The 17,329-nt window shown below is 40.2% G+C and overlaps 1 protein-coding gene across 1 annotated transcript; it reads left to right on the plus strand.

Annotated features, from left to right (window-relative positions):
* Positions 1-855: 855 nt before the first annotated feature.
* Positions 856-17,104, plus strand: Zmym5 (zinc finger MYM-type containing 5). Its single transcript, XM_032917482.1, has 6 exons — positions 856-1,322; positions 1,496-1,586; positions 6,284-6,569; positions 7,739-7,901; positions 8,553-8,759; positions 13,461-17,104. Exons 1-6 carry the CDS (start codon positions 918-920, stop codon positions 14,193-14,195), a joined length of 1,887 nt encoding a protein of 628 aa, XP_032773373.1. The 5' UTR covers positions 856-917; the 3' UTR covers positions 14,196-17,104.
* Positions 17,105-17,329: the final 225 nt, after the last annotated feature.

A 17,329-nucleotide genomic window follows, 5' to 3' on the forward strand; every position in this document is an offset into this window, starting at 1 on the left:
GAGAACCACTGTACTGAGTAGACCCCAGGCTGGCCTGGAACTGAGGAATTTTCTAGTTTGCTTTGTTTTGTTTTAAGACAAGGTTTCCCTGTGTAGCCCGGCTATCCTGGAACTCTCTCTATACACCAGATTGGCCTTAAAATTACAAATTCACTATCTCTGCTGGGATCAATGGCCTGTCCCACCATGCCCAGCTTTCTTTTTCTTTTTTTAATATTTTAAAACTTTATTTAATTTTATTTTATGTACATTAGTGTTTTGATTGCAAGGTGAGGGTGTTGAGTCCCTTGAATAGGAGTTAGAGTTGTGAGCCACGGTGTGGTTGCTGAGAATTGAACCTGGGTCCTCTGGAAGAGCAGCCAGTGCTAACCACTGAACCTTCTTTCCAGCCCCATCAAATGTATTTGTTTAACTTGTGCATGTGTGTGTGTGTGTATGTGTGTGTGTGTGGTTATGTGGGTACCAGTGGCTATGGAGATTAGAAGAGGATGTTGGAATCTCTGGAAGTGAAGTTCCAGGCAGTTGTGATTCTCCTGGTATGGATGCTAGAAACTGAATGGAGGTTTTACATAAATGAGACTAATAGGCACTCTGAACTGCCAAGCAATCTCTCCAGCCCAAATTTTGTTATTTTAAATTCAAACAAAACTTAGGCTATTTTTGTTTTGAGTGGAAAGTAGCACAAAGTGAGAATAATTGACTTTTAAGGACTATCAAATTGCATATTTTCTATCAAACTGCACAAAAAAGTGGTTAACAGAAAAAACAGAATGAATTTTAAAGTGTTATTGGTGTTGTTGAATTATTTATGTATAAGTAAAAATATTAAAATTGTTGTAGTAAAATTAAAAAGCCTCTTTTCTCTGTCTCTTACAGAGTCTTTGGGAAAACCAGTTAACTTCACATTGGACTTGGACATGGAAGCTCATCTGGAAGATGCAGAGTCATCTGATGGCCCAAGTAGTTCTGTAGGCAGTGCAGCCAGACACACACCTGTGGAAGATGACGATGTTGTGTTCGTTGAGTCAGTACAGCCTGCAGTTTGTGCTCCAGCAGTATCTAATGAAAGAAACCTTATATTTACATCTTCAAAACATGAAAATCCACGAGGAAATTATTCCACAGTTCCCCCTTCCTCGAGAGATTTGACTTCTCACAAGGGAAATATATGTGAAACAATCATAATTGATGATGAAGGGGACACAGAAACAAATGGAGGGGAGGAGAGAAATCCTACCAACTTTATTGAATGGGGACCTCATGGAAATAAAAATAGTACCAAAACTGTGGATTTCCCCATTGCCAGTCTATCAAGAAGCAAGGTAAATTCAGGAAGGGTTACTAATAGTATCACCTTTAGAAGTGGGTATAATCCCTAACTGCTGGGTGAGAGGAATTTAAGGATTGTACAACACTATAGTGTACCAACTTGGGAGATGTCACTAAAGGATTTAGTGTTAATATACAAACATACGCCTCATCTTTAACTTCACAGACCAAGACTGCAGTAGGACCTTTTAATCCGGGTAGGATTGACATCACAGATGAATTTCACAATGGAAGATTTGCAGTTCATCCCAATCCTGGTAAGCAATAAATGGTATTGTTTGCCTTGTATTCAGGTAAATTTAGCTTTCTCTGTGAATCTGTACTCGTGTACCAAGAGGCCAAAGCTTCCTATCTTGGTGTCTATCTTTTTGAAACTTTTTTTTTAACTGACCCTGGAGCTCAGCAGTTCAGCTAGATTGGTTAGCTGACAAACACTAGAGAACCCTTTGTCTTCTTTCTTTCTATCTGTCTGTCTGTCTGTTTTTCTTTCTCTTGTTTTAAAGATTTATTTATTTATTGTATGTGAGTACACTGTCACTGTCTTCAGACACACCAGAAGGGGACATCAAATTCCATTACAGATGGTTGTGAGCCACCATGTGGTTGCTGGGAATTGAACTCAGGACCTCTGGAAGAATAGTCAGTGCTCTTAACCACTGAGCCATCTCTCCAGCCCTCTTTCTTTCTTTCTTTTTTTTTTTTCTTTCCGGAGCTGGGGACCGAACCCAGGGCCTTGCGCTTGCTAGGCAGGCACTCTACCACTGAGCTAAATCCCCAACCACCCCCTCTTTCTTTCTTAACCTTAAAAAAAATGTCTTTTAAAGGTCTCACCATGTAATCATGGTTGCTCTGAAACTCACTATTTAGATCAGGCTGACCTCAGACTCTCAGAGATCTTCCTGCCTCTCTTCTGATTTGGGGGATTAAACGTATGAGATGCTATTTTTGGCTTAACTTTAAAAAAAAATTCCATATTGCATTTTGTGTGTGTGTGTGTTTCCGTGTGCATGCAAATGCACGCGCTACAGCTCATGCAGAAGTTAGGATAGCTTGCAAGGACCAGTTCTCTCTACCATATAGGATCTAAGGATCGTGCTTAGGTTGTCAAGTTGGCTTCAGGTGATTTTATCCAGTAAGGTATCTCACTGGCCTGCTTTTTGTTTGTTTTGTTCTGTTTGCTACTTTATCATTTCGTTCAGTTTCACTTGGGTACTTAGGATCAAACTCAGGTCTTCATGCTTGCACTTTCGTGGGAAGGCCTTTTACTAGCTATGCCTTCTCAGCTCTCATAGGTGTTCTTTTTAGAACTCATATCTGGTATATTCTGTATAAAATAAGTTATTGGTTTTCATATTAAGATAGAATGTTTTACTCAATATAATTGTGAAATATAATTATTTTGTATCTGTAATTTGGAGAGGGTAATTTTTATTTTTTAAGAATTATTTATTTTACATATATACAAGTACACTGTCGCTGTCTTCAGACACACCAGAAAAGGGCATTAGATCTCATTACAGATGGTTGTGAGCCACCATGTGGTTGCTGGGAATTGAACTCAGGTCCTCTGGAAGGGCAGTCAGTGCTCTTAACAGCTGAGACATCTCTCCAGCCCCCAGGTTTTTTTTTTTTTTTTTTAATCTACAGTTACTCACATCTTAACTGTTTTAAGGGCTGGAGTAATGTCTCTTAGGGCTTTTCTAAAACTACTCTGTGAGGTTTTAGGGACTGAGAGGAGACTAATTTGGGAGTTTGAGTTTTAGTGTTTTTTTTAGGGTGTTGACTTTTAAGAACTAAAAAGTAGGGGATGGGTATTTAGCTCAGTGATAGGAGCGCTTGCTGCAAGGCCCTGGGTTTGGTCCTCAGCTCCGGGAAAAAAAAAACAAAACAAAAAAGAACTAAAAAGTAAATGACCTAATAACACAAAATGAGGTTAATGGTGCCTACCTGTAATTCTAGCACTGAGGAAGTGGCAGTAAGAGGGTCCTAGTTAATGTGAGACTTTATGTCAGAAAAACTGAAGCAAAGGTCCAGATGTGTTTTCTTAGGCTTTCATCCTATTACTGAGGAGACAGAAGTCAGTGGATTTCTATTTAGCCAGGCCAGCCAGAGCTACACAGTGGGCCTTGTTCCCTCCCAAAGAAAGAACCTATAGAAATTGGTCTTATCATCCTTGTGTTTTGTTTTTATTTTGCTTTAGTAACCTTTCTAGGTGTGAAAATCATTCTATGATACTGATTCAAGGAATTGTCCTTTAGTGACTAGGTAATTTCTGTTTCCACTGAGGATATTTAGGACAACATAAAAACTGATAACATCCAGTTGGCAAGATGGTTCACAGGTGAAATTCTTGCTCTCTGAACATGAGAGCCAGAGTTCAGATCCCTAGACCCCGCATAAAAGCTGGGTAGGTTTTTCAGCCTTCCTAAAATCCCAGCACATGGGCGATGAGTCATGTAATCTCTGGAGCAAACTAGATAGCCAAACTAAATGAATTAAGTTGCAGGGAGAAACGAACACAAACGTGACAGTGATTGTAGTACTTCCTAAACTTTGGGTGAATTTTCTAACCTCTAATTCTTAATTTCCCGTGTGTGTGTGTGTGTGTGTGTGTGTGTGTGTGTGTGTGTGTGTGTGTGTGTGTCTGTCTGTCTGTCTGTCTCTGTCTCTGTCTGTCCTTGTGTCTGTGTGTGTTTGTAGAGAGTTTTTTGTTTGTTTGTTTGTTTGTTTGTTTTCCCAGAGCTGGGGACCGAACCCAGGGCCTTGCGCTTGCTAGGCAAGCGCTCTACCACTGAGCCAAATCCCCAACCCCTTGTTTGTTTTTTTGAGATAGGGTCTCACTATGTGGCTCTGGCTGTCCCTGAACTCACTATGTGGGATGCCTCAAACTCACAGAAGTCCTCATGCCTCTGCCTCCCATGTGCTGGGATTAAAGAACTGTACCCTCATACCTACCTTTTCTTGTATATATTATATATTATATGGAAAGGTCTCGGGCTAAATAATATAGGCCTCAAAATCTTACTGCCTGCTGATCAGAGTATAAAGTTTACAGCTGCTGCTCTAGCACCATGCCTTTCTACTTTCTGTCATAATCATGGACTAACTAATCCTCTGAAACTGTAAGCAAGTTCCTAATTAGACCCTTTCTTTTATAAGACTTGCCTTGTCATGATATCTCTTCACAGCAATAGAATAGTGACTAAAACTGACACTTCTGGTCTTAAAATGTATCTTGAAGGGTTGGGGATTTAGCTCAGTGGTAGAGCACTTGCCTAGCGAGCGCAAGGCCCTGGGTTCGGTCCCCAGCTCCGAAAAAAAAAAAAAAAAAAATGTATCTTGAAGATGGGATATGGGAATTTTTGGCTAAGACTTCAATTTGAGTAGAAACACTAATATCTACCTCGCCCAGTCGGCAAGTTAATTAACTTATTTAAAGACAGGATAGCTATAGTTGAAGCTGGCCTATAACTCAGCTAGTCATCTTGCCTAGGAGCACTTAGGATTACAAGTGTGCAGTAACATACCCAACTGAAAGCTTTTATCTAAGAATTTAAATAATTTAAATAGTTTCATTGTAAAAATGGACATACTTGTTTTATTTTTGTGCCAAACCTGAAGTGATTTTTTTTTCCCCAGATAAATACCATTTTAAGAGCTAAGAATGTTGGTTTTTGCCTTACCTTTAATGTTCACATGCAGGAGGCAGAGGCAGGCAGACCTCTTTGAGTTTGAGGACGGCCAGGGCTATTACACAGAGAACCCTGTCTCAGAAACAAAACAAAACAAATTACCATTTTATGCAATGTAATACTGGTATCTTACTTTACTAATTCTTTACCAATATATTTCTATAAGTAAGTTTATAAAACAAAACTATTTGGGGAGATGAGGTTTATTTTTCTCATAGTATTAACATTGACAAATCTTATAAAAATTGTTATATTTTATTCCTGCTGCAGCTTTAATCTGTTTGCTGTCTACATTTAAATAAGCAGAGAAAGTTTGATCCCAAATTATAACTTCTACTTACTCTACAGTTGAATATGTATTTTATTTATTCCTTATAAGACTGGAGAATTAGGCATAATTTCAATTTATAAGAGAAAGAAAGCCAGAGGACTGAGAATTTAGCTAAATGGAAGAGCTCTTACCTAGCATATTTATCTCCAGCCTCTCCAGGAACTCAGAACTCTCTGTGCTTGCATGGTGTCGTCTATTCAGGAGACAGAATTTTATACCCAAGGAGTATGAATGGCAGTGACTGGTAGTTTACCATACTGCATAATTTTAGGAAACATTTTTTTCCTTGATAAAAGAAAATATTCTTAGAATGCAAATTGGTGTGGGTGTGGGTTTGTGGCTGTGGCTGTGGGGGTTTGTATATGTGTATCTGTTAAGTACCTGAAAGAAGAAACTGCAGGGAGGAGGGACATATTTTGGCTCATAGGTTTAGGGCTACAATCTGTTGCAACCTAGAAATATGACAGGCAGCTCCAAAGCCAGGAACCAGTAACAGCTGCCTAAAACATTTGCTTTTAGAGATAGTCTTGCTGCAATGGCCCAATCTGGCCTCAGACTTGTAGTCATTCTGTCCTTATTTGAATCACAGTTTGATTATAGGTCGTATCACCAAGCAATAGAACTCTTCTTACAGGAGAGTACTGGGTCTTCAACCTGGCTAGTGCTATAACCTTTAGCCCTTCCCTAAATCCCTCTCTCTACTAGGTAGGTAGGCTCTGTGTCTACCAACTGGAGACCAACTGTTAAACAAATGAACTTAAGGGAAACATTTCATACCCAGAGGAATAGTAGGAAGAATACTAGATTGATTGTCAAAGTTATTTTGCCTTAACCACATGCTATGAATCTCTTAAACTCTTAAATTCAAATGTTGTCTTAATATGTATTTGTATTTACTCCATGTCTTTTTCTTACTCATTTTGTTTTTAAGATTCTTGTATCTCCCAATCAGCATCATTTCCCCGTAACCAGAAACAACAAGGGGCGGATTCTTTATCACCAGTGGCCTCACTTCCTAAACAGAATTTCCAGCCCTCAAACCAACATCTTACTAAACCTGCTAATAAAATTATTTGTGCAAACTGCAAAAATCCTTTACAGAAGGGGCAGACAGCTTATCAACGAAAAGGATCAGCTCACCTCTTCTGTTCAACCACCTGCCTTTCTTCTTTCTCTCATAAGCGCACTCGAAAGACACGCAGTGCAATGTGTAAAAAGTAAGCAGACGTCAACATTTCTCCATGTGGCTTATCACTCAGTATAAATGAATACCCTGGATATAGTTGTAAGCTAGACTTGCGGTAGATGTGTCAGATGTTTTCACATTGGTTGGGATTGGGCTATAGTGTAGTTTTAACAAAGAATGGATCTAGGTACAGAAGTACAGTACCCTCCTTTCAGTAGCTGTGCTTGCCTTTTCCATTCTACATCTTACATATTAGTTCTCCCAACCTACCAGTTCAGTCAGTGCCTTTTCCTTCTGAGCCGTTTCCCGAGGCCACTGCCAACCTTTTTTAATATTTATGTGTATGGGGCTGGAGAGTTGGCACAGTGTTTTAGAGTACCAGCTGTTGTTCTAGAGGACCTTGGTTTGATTCTCGGTATCCACGTTAACTGGAGTTAGCTCCAGTCCCTGGGAATCCACTGCCCTCTTCTAGCTCCTGTGGGCATTGCATCCTTGTGGTACACAGACATACACAGAGGTAAAATAACCATACACATAAAATAAAAATAAAGAAAAAAATTTTAAGTTCTGTGTGTGTGTTTGACAAAACTCAGAGGCATTGCATCCCACTCCAGTTGGAGTTAAAAGGTCAACCTGAGCTGCCTGATATGGGCTAGGTTTCAAAATCAGGTCCTTATGAGGGTCAAACATATACCAGTAAACCATCCATTGAGCACCACCAGTATCGGTTTTTTCCTTCCAGTGTTTTTTTTGGAGCTGGGGACCGAACCCAGGGCCTTGCGCTTGCTAGGCAAGTGCTCTACCACTGAGCTAAATCCCCAAACCCCCAGTGTTTTTCTTAAAGATTAACTTAATCTGTATGTGGTTTTGCCTGTGTCTCTATAAGTGTACCCTGCAGATCTGGTGCCCTCAGAGACCAGAAGTTACTGGGTTCACTGGAGCTGGAATTTTGGACAGTTGTGAGCCACAGTGTGGATGCCACGAACTGAACCTGGGTCCTCTGCAAATAACAGCCAGCGCTCTTAACTGTTGAGTCCATAGTTCTAGCATTTTTAATCCTGGAATGCTAAGAAGCATTACTGTTGGAGAGTTTTCCTTTGAGTTTTATCCTGTATTATTTAGGGAGCAGTGTAGGTAAAGCTGAAGGTGGATTTTAAAGTACAGTGTTCTTCAGATGTTTCTTTCTCCTTTGCGTTTCAGAGATTCTCCTGTGAAAACCACAACTATTGTTCCTCCAGTGGAGTCAAGCAAGTCCTTACGAGAATTTCATAGTGCATCTCCGTCTCCCTATGAAAACTGCCAGAGTCTTAGGAAAGAAGTTTTTACTAAGTCAAGATGTATAATCTGTAATAAATTAGGAGAGGTCTGCTCTTCATACTGTTACTGTTTAGACTCTTCTAGTCTAGGCTTTGCCATCTACCCAATGTCCATATCCTAAATATGCAGATTGGAAGGACTACTAAGGGTGTTAGAATTTTCTTTATTTAAAAAATTTACTACCGAGTGGTGGTGAACACCTTTAATTCCAACATTTGGGAGGTAGAGTCAGGCATTATCTCTGTGGATTTGAGGTCAGCCTGGTCTACATAGTGAGTTGCAGGACAGACAGTTCTATGTACTAAACAGATAGCAACACACACACACACAGTCCTCATAGTGTCTCTGTGGAATTAGTTGCGATAATTCAGTAATTTCAGGATAACGAAGCCACAGATCCTACAGGAATGTGGAACAAATGGTTTGATACATTTTCAAGAGGAGGACCAGGACATTGAGGCAGTCCTTTGTTTTACATTGTCCTTGGTAACTAAATCAGATGTTGAGTAGCTTTGGGAGCCATTCAATCAAGGTTGTACATTTATTTGTTAAAGCTTTCAAACCGTCTTACTGTACATTCTAAGGGTGGATAATGATTCCCTTGATCTACCTCCCAAATACTAATAAGGGAAAAATCTAAATACTGTAGGGCAATAAATTGTAAAATACTGTCTTAAGAAATTTTGTTTTCTTTTAGGTTCGCCATGAAATCAGTGTTAACAGTATAACACATAAACTGTGTAGTAACAGTTGCTTTAATGAATACAGATTGACCAATGGTCTCATAATGAACTGCTGTGAACAATGTAGCAAATATATGCCCAAGAGTACTGGACACAGCATTCTGATTACAGGACAGCAAAAGAGATTCTGCTGCCTGAGTTGTGCTGACGAATATAAAGAGGTAATTCTTTGTTTTGTTTTGTAATATGTATATTTTACATACATGGGTGTTTTACCTGCATGTTTGTCTGTGCACTACATGCATCCTTAATGCCCTCAGAGTCCAGAAAAGGATGTTGGATCCCTTGGAACTATAGTTAACAGACAGATGAACCACCATGTAAGTATCTAGCAATCAAGCCCAGATCTACTGTGCGTGTGCGGTTGCATAATTGCTTGTGTGTTGGGAGGGTTAGAGCACAACCTGAGAGGTCTTTCCTTGCCTTCTACCTTGTTTGAGACAAGATCCCTGGAATAGACCAGGCTACCTCACCTTCAAGCTTCTGGTGATTCTCTTGTGTGGCTGTTTCCCATTGTGTTGTAGGAGCACTTAGATTTAAATGTATACCACCACACTGGGCTTTTACATTTTTTTTTTTCCTTTTTTTCGGAGCTGGGGACTGAACCCAGGGCCTTGCGCTTGCTAGGCAAGCGCTCTACCACTGAGCTAAAACCCCAACCCCGGGCTTTTACATTTTGATACCAGGGATGATGGTGTATCCTGGCACTAGGGAGGCCAAAGCTACCTGATTCTACCAAGAAAGTGAGATCAGCCAAGCTGCAAAGCAAGACCTCGTGTCACAGAGAGCTGACTAAATATTATCAATTTTTTCTTTAGCAATTTCACACATAAATATATTGCATATGTGTAATATATTTTGTTTTTATTACGCTCATTCCTTGCCCTTATTTCCACCTTGTCAACTTCTGCCCCTCCGAAGCCCTTTCCTATGTTCATGTTTGTTGTATTACTTACTTTTCTGTTGTTGTAGTAAAATACTATGGCTAAGGCAATTCATAGAAGAAAGGGTTTATTTGGGGTTCACTATTGAAGAGGGTGGGGTGGAGGCAGCTTTAGCAGTAGGCAAGGAAATGGTAGGAGTATCGAAACCTCAAAGCTTTTTTGGAGATCTCATTCCAACTACCACAATGTCTTTTGTTTGTTTTGTAATTAACAGTTTAAGTAGGGCTGCCCTAGGATACCTAATGCTGCTGTTCTATGACTGAACATGCTCAGGAGTGCATGCATCCATATACTTGCACACGTGCATGTGCCATAAACACATATGTAAAAATAATAATAAGCCTTGCACATTGAGTATAAATTAAAGAAAAAAAGATGGGGAAATATATGTAATCAAAATAGGGCTCAACTGTATATGTAGATCTTGACTTGTTTCAAAGTGGTCAACAGGACTGGAGAGATGGCTCAGTGGTTAAGATCACTGACTGTCCTTCCAGAGGTCCTGAGTTCAAATCCCAGCAACCACATGGTGGCTCACAACCATCTGTAATGGGATCTGACCCCCCTCTTCTGGCGTGTCTGAAGACAGCTACAGCGTACTTATATATAATAAATAAATCTTAAAAGTGATCAGCAGCAGGTCTTTAGAGAAGAGCAGTAGAGAAACCTTTGTGATACATGAATAGTTTAAGAACAAAACAGGGCTGGAGATAGCTCAATAGTAGAGGACTTCCTGGTAAACACACATAATACGTTGGTATTAATAGGTCCCTGGTGGCAACCACCAAAAAAAAGACAAAAAATTAAAATTTTGTCATTAGTTGCTCATCACTGAGTGATATATAGAGTCATAAAATATAAAATAGGGAGCTGGGAAGATGGCTCAGTGGTTAAGAGTTCTTGCTGTTTTTCCAGAGGACTCAAGTTTAATTCCCTGCCACCACATCAGGTGGATCACTGCCAACACCAAGGAATCTGACATTTGGCTTCTACTGGCGCGTGCGCGTGCACATGCATGCACGCACACACACATACAAAATAAGTAAAAGTTCAAAATTTTCCTTGGTTAGGGAACACAAATTTGAAGCTTGCCTGGGCTACATGAAAGTCCGTTTTATAAAAATAACAATAACAAAAAAAACCCTGGGTTTTGAAGAATCTTTTAAAAAGTATTGCATACTGTATTAAAATAATATGCTGGCATGTCCAGTGCAGGGAAGAAGAGTCAGAGTTTCGAGGCCAGTCTGGCATGTAGGGAGGTCCTGTTTAAAAGCAAAGTTAAGGAGCTAGAGAGATGGCTCAGCGGTTAAGAGCACTGACTGCTAAACTGGAAGCTAAACCTAAAATTTTAAAAAAAAGTCTTAAAAAAGCCAAGAAACAAAATTAAGTAAATGATGTTTCCATTTAAGGTTTTGGGGTGTTTTTTTGGTTTTTTGTTTTTTTAACATATAATGTTGTGATTTGAATAAGAATGGCCCCATAGGGGTTGGGGATTTAGCTCAGTGGTAGAGCGCTTCTAAGCGCAAGGCCCTGGGTTTGGTCCCCAGCTCGAAAAAAAAAAAAAAAAAAAAAAAAGGCCCCATAGACTCATGTGTTTGAATGCTTAGCCCATAGGGGGTGGCACTACTAGGAGGTGTGGCCTTGTTGGAGGAATTGTGTCACTGTGGGGGCAGGCTTTGGGGTCTGCTAGGCTCAGTGTGACATTCACTTCTGCTGCTTGTGGGTCAATAGAACTCTCAGCTCCATGTCTGCCTGCATCATGCTGTGCTTCCCATCATGGTGATAGTGGACTGAGCCTCTGAACTGTAAGCCAGCCCCAACTCAATGTTTTCCTTTATAAGAGTTGCCTAGTCATGGTATCTTTTCACAGCAATAAAACCCTAAAGCAGTATATTTTTATTTTTTTTGTATTGCCTTTGTGTATAAATTTGTACTGTGTTTATGCCTGCTGCCCTTGGAGGTCAGGAGTGGGTTGACTTCTCCTGAATTAGAATTGCAAATAGTTGTGAGCTACCATGTAGATTTTTGGAATCAAAAACCAGGTCCTCTGTAAGAACAAGAGCTCTTAAGCACTGATCCATCTCTCCAGCCCCAATATTTTATTTTACTAAGTGTGTGTGTTGGGGTGTATTATGTGCATAGGATTTCAGTTCCCCTTAGAGGTTAGAAGAAGGCATCAGATCTCCTGGAGTTTTAGTTACAGACATTTGTGAGGTAGCTGCTCAGCGCGGGTACTGTGGACCGAACATAGTCTTCAAAAGCATTACACACTGAACAATGGAGTGACTTTCTGGTTCTTGTTTCCTTTTGCTTTGCTTTGAGACAGGGTCTCTAGGCTACCGTAAGGATAACTGAACTTCTTACCCACGTGTAGAAAGGATTATGGCAGTTTTAACATTAGAACTAATTGCTCTGCTCCTCTTACTCCCTCCTACCCTCTCTCACCCCTCCTGCTCTTTGTTCTTCTGTTCTTGCTCCCATCCCCCTGCTCCACATGCCCATGGCTGGCCGCCTTTCCACTCTTCTCTTCTCTCATTAAACCTTCCATGTGGGGAAAAAACCAAAACTAATTGCCCTTTGGGGGAGAGGCTCGAAAGATGATCAAGCAGTTTAGAGTTCCTTTAACAGAGGACTCAGATTGATTCCCAGTACCCATATGATGTCTCACAACCATCCTAACCCCAATTCCAAAGGATCTGATGCTCTCTTCTAGTATCTACAGGCAAGAGTCATGCACATGATACGTACTTGGAGCCAAGATATCTCTATAAAATAAACCGAAAACAATAAAAGTGACTAGCTGAGCATGGTGGTACACTCCTTTATTCACACTAGAGGCAGGCAGGCAGAGGCCAGCCTGATCCTCCATAGTGGGATCCGGGACAGTCAGAGCTACAGAGTGACACCTGCCTTGAAAAAGAAGTTTTTGTTTGCTTTTGGAAATAGGCTTTTTCTGTTTCCCTGGCTGTCTTAGAAATCACACCTAGTCTGGAACTCAGCTCTGCCTGCCTCTGACTCCCAAGAACTGGAATTAAAGGCATGAGTTGCCACCTCCCTGCTTCAGAGACTTTTTTTTTTTTTTTTTTTTTTTTTTTTTTGGAGCTGGGGACCGAACCCAGGGCCTTGCGCTTCCTAGGCAAGCGCTCTACCACTGAGCTAAATCCCCAACCCCCAGAGACATTTTCTTAACCAAGATTCCTTCTTCTCAGATAACTTTAACTGTGTTACACTGAAATAAAACTAGCCAACACACTGGCCTTTCTTTTTTCCTTTTTGTTTCTTTGGGGGGTGGTGGTGGGGGTGGTGGTGGTGGGGGTGGTGGTGGTGGTGGTGGTGGTGGTGGTGGTGGTGGTGGTGTTTAGATAGGGTCTTACTATGTATTCTGGCTGGCCTAGAACTCAACATGTCACCCAAAGCAGGCTGACATCTGCCGGCCTCTGTCTCCTAAATGCTGGAACTTAATGTGTGTGCACTCTTCTTGGCCTGTTTTTACTTAATTTTTTATTGCCGTTAACATTCCATTGAATAGTTGTGTGAACATATATTTATCTTAGATATATAATTTGTTTATATGGGTCATGTGTTAATAATGGTAGGTAAATTGCCAAAGCTTTCTGAAACTGACTTAAACCATGTTAAAGTCCTTAGTGATGTTCTAGTTTGGCTGAGTGACATCATGTTTCCATTTGACACTGTCTCTCCGTAGTAACCATCCTGGTAGGTGTAAGGTACTGTGCCTGATTTTTGTTTAAGATTGATTTTATGAGTGTTTTGCTGTGCGCGTGCACACACGCATGTACAACAAGTGCATGCCATTGTATACTTTGTCTATGATGGCTAATACTGAACTATTACCTGCTCTTATTTCTTCATTTCAATTTTTAAAATGCCAATAAATTATCATCTATTTCCTTACAGATAATGGAAGCAAAATCAAAAATACTGCTTTTACAAAACAGAAAAAGGAATGCCATCAGAGAAGAAAATGAAAAAAAATTATATGAATCATCAAATACACTTTCAGGAAATACAGGAGAAATACCAGAAAAAAAGGAAAAGATTTCAGAAATAATAAAAGTTGGAGCAGACTGTAGCCTAGATACATCATCAGAGAAACGGAATGTGAATTTACCTTGTTCTGTGGCAGCAGTATCTGATAAATTTCAAGAGAAACTAGGAGACAAAAATTCAGAGGAATTTGATGCGTCTGTTGTACTTTCTATGGATCCAGGTTCATGGCCCCGAATTTTGAATATGAAACAACGTGAATTTCTTGTCAAAACAGAGCCACCTCAAGTAAGAAATTTTAATTTTCCAAAAGACAGTATAGGCAAGAAGTTTTCAGAAACATACTACACACAGATTCTTCCAAATGGTGAGAAGACCACCAGATCCTGGCTACTCTATTCAGTCTCTAAAGATTCTGTGTTTTGCCTATATTGCAGACTCTTTGGGGAAGGAAAAAATCAACTGAGAAATGAGAATGGGTGCAAAGATTGGCACCATTTGTCACATATTCTTAGTAAACATGAAGAAAGTGAAATGCACATCAACAATAGTGTTAAATATTCAAAATTTAAATCTAACTTGCAAAATAAAACCAACGAAGCTACAGAAGGTGGGGAAAATATTGTGCAACTGTTGTACATATAACGCCCTGTCTGTTCTATATATATGACAGTGTGTGCATTACCCAGACACTGTCATCAAAAGTTTTGTGCCCGGAACCAGTACCATACACTGTGTAAGAGGAACAGGAGTTCATTAGCAATATGTCTAATAGCAAATAAATAGTGAAAACTGTTCTTGTTCTAAATCTAAATGCATTCTTGTAGATCTTAGCAAAGGCAGTTTGAGCTTTGTCACTCTGAGGGTTCTCACCTTGTTAAGTGTTCTTGGAGGACTTCCACTTAATGGCCTAAGAGCAAGAAAAGGCAAGATGCATCCGTAACAAGCTAAAGAAACTATATTCAGGCCACAAGGAGGTTGGTGCACACCTTCAGTCTCAGCACTCAGATACAGATGGTTGGATGTCTGTGAGTACCTAGGCCAGCCTGGTCTACAGAGCAAGTGCCAGGACAGCCAAGGCACACAAAAACCCTGTCTTGAAAAACCAAAAAGAAGGGAAAAAAGAAAATGCATTCAAACAGCTTAAGAAGCTATGGCTGTTTCTATTAAACCAAATTCTTGAGTTTCATTTCTTTAAAACATTTTTTTTTATTTGAGCAAAACAGTTGTGATAAATAGAGGTAATTTGTGTTTTACTGATTTTATATTTTTGTTTTCATTTTAATGTGTAAATGTTTTAGTCGTTATGAGAATTATAAAGAATAGCTATTATGTTAGTATAAAGAAACTTTAAAATATATGTATATGTGTATATACATATGTATGTATATATTGTTAACTTTTCAGTGTTATAGTTAATTTTTCCTGTGAAAGTATACTCCATGTGTGAAATTTGAGAAATTATGAATCTAAAAAATTTTTTCTTCAGACTTAATTCATTTTTGTTTTCTTGTATAAAAGCTCTTATGTGGAACTGGGAATGGTGGTACTCAGGAGGCAGAGGCAGATTGATCTCTGAAATCAATGCTAGCCTGGTCTACAGAGTGAGTTTCAGGACAACTGGGTCTGCATATCTCAAAAAACAAACACACAAAAGAGACAAAGAAAAAATTTGTTTGGTAACTACAACTGGATCTGGGTCTTCTGGATGAAGATTCTGTTGTGGGTTTTCACAAGATTGTCCGTGAATTCCTGGGAAGGAAACTTGGTGAAGAGTCTCTTTCCAGAGGCTGGGGGCCAAGTAGCAGTAGGTCTTAGGGTGGCCTCAACACAGTTGCCAAGGATGGCAGCACAGTCCCTGGCTGATGGGTAGCAGTCATCAGTACTGGCTGGCCATCAACAGTAGCTTCTTGGGCCAGTGTCTTTGGGGCAGGGACAAGATTCACTGACACAGGCACAGTTGCCTGTTCCCTTGCATAGAGCTGTGGCACTTACCAAGCTTGTTTCTCCAGTAGCCTCTCCATACAGGGAGAGTGGAAAGCTTAGCCAAGATGATGGTGGTCTCTTGAATGGCAGTGGCTAACTCCTTGGAGCACCTAACACCAAGACTACTATGACCATTGTAGTCCCCAGAAGCAACAAAAGCCTTTACCTGGACAGATGGCCAGCCCCTGCTCCTGCACTGGCATGGTCTTGAGAGGCTCATCTTTCAGGGATGTACTCAGGAAAAACTCAATGATCTCAGAATCCCTAGTGGGCAGGAAGAACAAACAGGTCTCTTCTAGGGACTTGATCTTCATGTCCTTGACTAGGCATTCCAGCTTCTCCCTGTCCTACCTCCAAGCCATGAACACTACTGCAACTCCCTGGGCCACCAGGCCCTCAAGATTCATTGGCCACTTGGCATTTTCACAAAGAAGCAAATCTAATGTTTGATGACCATCTATGGTCCTGATTGTGAATTTGATAGTTGTGTTTTTTGTTTCTGATTTCTGATGTTAATTTTATCATCTATTAAATCTTTAGGGATATGTGAGATTTACTTGCAAAACAGTGTCATTATCAATGAGGAGATGCTTCCTCCTGTGTGGGAGCACTTGAGGGTCAGTCCTGTTCTCTAGAATACCCACTAAACCATTCTAGGTATGTTATTCCTTTCCAGGCAGAGGATATAGTTTGGCTAGTAGAATGCTTGCTTTAGCACACAAAAAAAGTGTGGGTTTGATCTGCAGACTTCATTAGCCATGTGGCAGCAGGCATGTAAGCTTTATCACTTGGGTGTTAGAAGCAAACAGCACATGCCAAGCCACCCTGTCTCCAGAAGAAAGTGGCTTTCAATCATTCTGGCTTGGATCTAAGACACGGTGGCTGTCAGCTGTAATCCCTGCACTGAGGAAGGTAAAGCAGGAGGAGTGCTAATAATTCAAGGCCAACCTGGGGTGCGTAGTGAGTCCCAGGCCAGCATAAGCTATAGTGTGCTATGCTCATAAGATAGAAATTGGCTAATTTTAATGTAAATACAGCTTTTTGATGTCTCCAAAATGTCACTTTACACTCAGGTCTGAGGATACTTTAGAGAATATGACACTTAGTTTTATGGATAGGAGTGTTTTGCCTATATGTAAAATGTACCATGGTTACCTGGTGCCTGCAGAGGCTAGAAGAGGTGGTCACATCTGGAACAGAAGTCACAGATGTTTGTTAGCTGCCATTTGAGTGCTAGGAACGAAGCCTGGATTCTCTGTGGTTTGAATGTTCATAGTTCTCTTTGCTGTCTTGATTTGGCGTTGTGCTGAGAACATCAATGTGCAAATAACATTGTTCTGCTGTCGGAGTGATCCTCTCCACTATCCACATATTTATTGTTGAGTTACTTCCCAGGGCAGGGCTGCTCTATTACTTGAATAAAAAAGTATATATAGCATGATAATACTCAGTTTATGACTGACATTCAGACAGGTGGTAGGAAGTTGACTCATTTGAGTATTCTGCCTCTTGGGAATCAGTATCATGTATACCAATTTCAACTGGAAATAAAAATTGGGTCCAAGTCCCTTTGGTGATATTCTTTAGTGAAAGAAAATAGGGTTTACTAATTTTTTCTTTCTGCTCCTCCACATACATACACACCATACCCCACTTCTAGAATTAGCAATACAGGAAGGAAACAATACTGACATCATGTATTTAATTGTAGAACTTTTTTTTTTTTTAAATAATGAGGCCTTACTGTGTAGCCCTGACTGCTCTAGAACTACGATCAGACTGGCCTCAAACTC

The sequence above is a fragment of the Rattus rattus genome, chromosome 12 (genome assembly GCF_011064425.1).
Source record: "Rattus rattus isolate New Zealand chromosome 12, Rrattus_CSIRO_v1, whole genome shotgun sequence".
Taxonomy (NCBI): Eukaryota; Metazoa; Chordata; class Mammalia; order Rodentia; family Muridae; genus Rattus; species Rattus rattus.

Excerpts from the sequence above, each read along its gene's own strand:
- Zmym5 (XM_032917482.1), top strand. The coding sequence starts at position 918 with ATGGAAGCTCATCTGGAAGATGCAGAGTCATCTGATGGCCCAAGTAGT. Across the intron at positions 1,587-6,283 it reads TGCAGTTCATCCCAATCCTG|ATTCTTGTATCTCCCAATCA; the intron begins GTAAGCAATAAA and ends TTTGTTTTTAAG. Across the intron at positions 7,902-8,552 it reads TCTGTAATAAATTAGGAGAG|GTTCGCCATGAAATCAGTGT; the intron begins GTCTGCTCTTCA and ends GTTTTCTTTTAG.